The 4,647-nt window shown below is 54.4% G+C and overlaps 1 protein-coding gene across 5 annotated transcripts in view; it reads right to left on the reverse strand.

Moving 5' to 3' along the window:
* Positions 1-4,647, reverse strand: part of HNRNPUL1 (heterogeneous nuclear ribonucleoprotein U like 1) — a 37,073-nt gene that overhangs the window by 31,628 nt on the left and 798 nt on the right. Inside the window, exon 1 of one of the 5 annotated variants that reach the window (XM_038528817.1) lies at positions 4,326-4,460. The exons of 2 other annotated variants lie outside the window; for them this stretch is intronic. Coding sequence is in view for 1 of the 3 variants with exons in the window: in XM_038528814.1 (XP_038384742.1) it covers positions 3,469-3,763 (295 nt within the window). In the remaining 2 variants the exon portion in view is untranslated. Of the gene's footprint in view, positions 1-3,468; positions 3,908-4,325; positions 4,461-4,647 lie in introns of those variants that run through there. 2 more of the 5 variants (XM_038528814.1, XM_038528816.1) reach the window with 2 other exon arrangements.

The raw sequence follows: 4,647 nt of genomic DNA on the forward strand, positions 1-4,647 counted from the left end.
TGGGACCAGAGGTGGCTTTTTTGGTGCTACACAATGTTATCCCCACTGGGGATAGCCTGCCAAAGGCTAAGAGGTGTGGCAATGCCTTCAGATAGAAACATATTGGGCAGTCAGCGGCCCCAGCTGCCTGAGGACATGCCCTCTAGTCCCTCAAATGGTTGGTGATGCATCTGTGACTGGGCTGTACAGAATCCCAACAAACTAAACCAAATGAAGTAGAACTGCTCTGGTTAAAGTAAGGAGATGGGAAGGTCAGAGAAGGTATCCAGCTTGACCTTACTCCCTAAGTCCTCACTCCAAGGCTGGGGCAACTCTACAGACACCTTGGATTCCACGTAGCACAGTTTAAAAACCACCAGTCTGGCTGTACTCTGACATGGTATAATGTGTAGGGAGTTGGCTGTAGAGCACAACCTTAAAAACTGCTCAGGGCACATATGAGTCCTCTGCTGGACCCAATTCACTACCATCTGCACAGTCCACCCTCTCTACGAATCCCTTCCACCCCACGATAGCTGCAAAGATAAAAGGGTAACCATACCAGTTGAAGGGGAACTGGGGTGGAAGGGGGGAAAGGAACTGTTAAGAAAACAGGAGTCATAACAGTGGCCTTTTAGACTCATTAGGGGTAAGTCCTGAAATATTTGGAGCTAGATGGGAAGGGTTTTGAGAAGGTATATTATGGAATAAGACGAAGAATAGAAACTTATAAGAATAATATTAACTATCCATAGAGTGCATACTATACACCAGACCCTGGGGTACGGCTAAGAATAAGTTTGTCTCGCTGAAGCCTTCAGTTTAGTGAAATGGATGTACGTTCAACAAATACTTAAGAGACAAAAAGCATATTCTAATTGTGTTCAGGTCTATAAAGAAATTAAGACAGGGACCCAGAAAGTAAGATAAGCCTCAGCTCAGAGAATACATAGGTGAGAGCTCAGTGACGAGAATAGAGAAAACATTCCTGGGGTTAGAATAACATGTGAAAGCTCCGAGGTAAGACCAAAACCAGAGTAGGAAACTCAAGACCCTTATAGCCAAACCCAGAGAGAAGTTTAGAAACCTAGGATGAGCAGCAAGCTGGCTTTCCACCCAGGAGCAAGCTTTGCTAGGTGCCTCTAGGGCCAGAACCCACAGGAGCAGAGGGAAGGAGACTCTTCTCCACCTGCTAACTGATTGGATCCTTTCGCAGAGGACAAATACATCTGGGGACAAACCAGGTGCAGCCCAAAGGGAGGAAAGTAACAGATCACGTGGTTTTTGCTACAGCCCTGTTTACCAGAGCTTGAAGGAAGGGTTGCAGTGGGGCCTGAAGCGGGCTCAGAGGATTTTGCTGTAGGGGTTAGTAGAAAAAGGAAGAAATAGAATATCTCCTTAATTGGAACACAGGGCAGGCTTATCAAACCATTTGGTTTTCTTCTGGGGCTCCAAGCACAGTGCTCTTCTTCCCACAAATATTCACATCTCTTCTTAAGAATTTCTCCTGTGCTCAAGGAGGAAGCTTCACCCTAATAAGCCATGATTGTGGGGTCCTCCGCTCTTTAAAACATCTGCCTCCCAATAATAGGCAGGCCCAGTGCTAAAACCCCTACACATGTGACCTCATTCATAACAATCCTGGGGGCACTGTAATTACCCCTGTCATACACACAAAGAAACTAGGGCTCACAAGTCATAGAGCCATCTTTAAAACAAAGTCCGTCTAAGTCTAACATGCCCTCTTCTGAGGCACCTCTGATCACTGGCCCTTCCTCCTAGGCATTCCTGCCAGGGTCTCTCCTGCCTTGGACAAGCACACTGGCCACTTCTCCTTCCTACATAGGTCTCTGCAAGGGGAAGTATTCTTCCCTGCAGGGGCACATGGGTCCTGGACAATCCCTAGGCTGCCCCCACTGCAAATCTTTACTCCAGGACGTCCCACCTCTCATGAACCAAGTCAGTAAACACCCAATGCCAACCCAATTTCTTGTTTCTTCTCTCACCCCCATAGCACCTTCTTTTCAGAGAAACCACAAACGCTGGATGCCAGAGTCCTTTCTATTTACTCTTTAACTTCTCCAATCCCGGCTCCCCAGTCCTGCTAGAAAACCATGCTTTTCTAACTCCAGAATTCTTCCCTTCCATTCCAGGGTCTTCTCTCTTCAGATAATCTTACATCTACCCTGTCCTTTCTCATTCTGAGTCATAACTTCTGGCTCATGCAATGATTCCTTATTACACCAGAGACCCCCAATCCCCGGGCACGCAAATAACTGTTTCTGGGGACCAAGGAGCTTTGTCATGGACAAGACACTCAGCCTCAGAAACACTCCCCTCACTCCATCCAGAGGCCCCTAGCCAAGTCAACAGGTTTTCTTTATCTTTCCATTCTAGAGTCTCTTCCCTCCCATTATATGCTAGACCACATATACACTCCTGTACTGGACACAAGGATCCTCTGTCCCACAGATACTCCATCAACTTCAAGCTCCACCAATTTGTTCTCTGCCACACCCCACCCCCAGCTACCTCCTGTTCTTCAAACAATCCATAGTGTTAAACCAAAACCATTCAGCAGTAGCCGCTGAAATTACCGGTCCTCAGAACCTACCAGCTCAATACCTCTAGGTTCCCTGCCCAGCGAAGCATTCTTCCCTCTCCTGCCTGCCTCCAGTGACCCGGGATCCCCATACCTACCTCCTCTGGAAGTCAACCAGAAGGTCCCCAGATCTCCCAGCACCAAATGCCCAAGTTGGCCCTGCCTCAACGTTGGCCTTCCAGCCCTGAGTCCCCCAGGCCATCCTCAGAAAGAGGTGGGTCCTCCACAGTCCAAACACATGGTAGTCTCCCACATTCCCTAAGTGCTCACTAGCCAAATACCAGAGCACCCAGTCTATCAGCTCCCTCCTGGCCAGACACCAGCACCTCCATTTCACCAACCCATCCGAGTACCAAACAAGAGAATTCCCCATACCCCACCCAGCAGCAAACTCCAAGATCCTCTATTCTCAAAAACTCTCCCAGCTCTAAAATACACGGCTCCCGACGCCCAGCCGAGACGCTGGGCTTAGCAGAGTCCCTAAGCCCACCCAGCTCCAAACCCTGAAATAATCGTCATTTCCAAGACCCTCCTCAGTCCCCGATTAGAAAACCTCTTGTTCTTCCGACTGTTCGGCTCCAGAAACCACAGCTTCCGGTCTCCGAGCCCTAGGCTCCGGAATCCTCTACGCTCCCCCCTCCCCCCACCGGACCTTCCTCATCGCCGAAACCCAGAGCCCCCACTCCAGTATCTCCCCTGCCCCGAATGCCAGGGTCCACCCTCTCGTCGTCCCGAGGCCCACGGCCCTAGATCCTTCTCAGCGGCGGGCAGCGGGATCCCCCAATTCTCAGACCGTCTCCCCGACCTCAGGCGCCGGACTCCGCGTCCCACAGCCCTTCCTCGGCCCGCACTCCGGGCTCCCCGACCCCCGCCCCGCGCACTCTCACAATGTCCGTCCGGCCCCGAGTAGCCGCCAGGCTCCGGGTGCGGCTGCAGCCCGGACGGCGGTGGCTGCGCGGTCCCCTCCAGCTCGGAGCCCCCCTCGGTCTCGACCTCCTCGTTGTTGTGCCCGGGTCGCCCCGGTTCGTCGTCGGCCTCGAGCTCCCGCTCGTCGTCGGGCTCCTCGGCCTCCAGCGCCGCCTGCAGCCGCTCAGCAAGCTCGGCCTTGAGGCCGCGAGTGTCCAGGCCGCGGCGCTGCAGCTCCTCGCGAAGTTCGTTCACCTTCAGACGGCGCACATCCATGGCCCGGGCCCCCGGGGCGGCCCCCGAGCCCGGCCCGGCCTCCCAGGGCTCTGTCCCCCTTAAACCTTTCCTGTCAGGAGGCGAAGGGGGAAAGGGGGGGGGGGCCCGCTCCAATGGCGGCGGCGGCTCAAAATGGCCGCCGCCGCCGCCTCCCCCTCCTCCGTGTCTCCATGCGATGCAACACGGGTGCCGATTGGCCACCGCGTGGAGACAACGGGCGCGGGCCTGGAAGCTCAGCCAATCAGAGCGTAGCTCTCAAAAGAACGGCAATGAAAGGGCTCTGGAGCCGCCAGAGAGGAAGCGTTGGCCTACGTCGCTGCCGCCGCCAGGGCGGAGGGCGGGAAAAGGCGGGAGGCGGAGCACGCGGTGACTGGGTAGTGCCCGCGCGCCCGCTCCCGTAGGGTCAAATGAAGAAAAAGGAGTAAAGACTTGGCCCAATCAGCGACGAGATCTTAGAATGAACCCCCACCGCCCCCCAACACATACACACATATACAGACACACACTCTCGGCCTTCCCTGAGCGGTCCTTTCATCAAACTGGGGGCTCCTGTAACACCTACCCTGATTGGTCGAGATCTCCCGCCCCTAGAGGAGTCCAGGCGGGTAAAACGACTAGAACCAATCAAACGGAGGGTCGGCCGACCCACTCCCCCCGCCTCCGTTCCGCTGTCGCCTTTAAGAAACCGGAAAGATGAATTCGCCAAGGGCCCGCCCCTTGCCGTTAGGGCGGTTTCAAAACAATCTGCCCGCCAATCGCGATGACTGTTTTATCCTATAAAGCGGGTACAGTTGGGCTCGCTGGAAAAAGCTAACCAGATTGGCCGTTCTTCCCCGCACGGCCTCGCAAATGTCGCTGGGGGGGGGGGGGGGGGGGGGGGGGGG

This window comes from Canis lupus, chromosome 1 (assembly GCF_011100685.1).
Source record: "Canis lupus familiaris isolate Mischka breed German Shepherd chromosome 1, alternate assembly UU_Cfam_GSD_1.0, whole genome shotgun sequence".
NCBI lineage: Eukaryota > Metazoa > Chordata > Mammalia > Carnivora > Canidae > Canis > Canis lupus.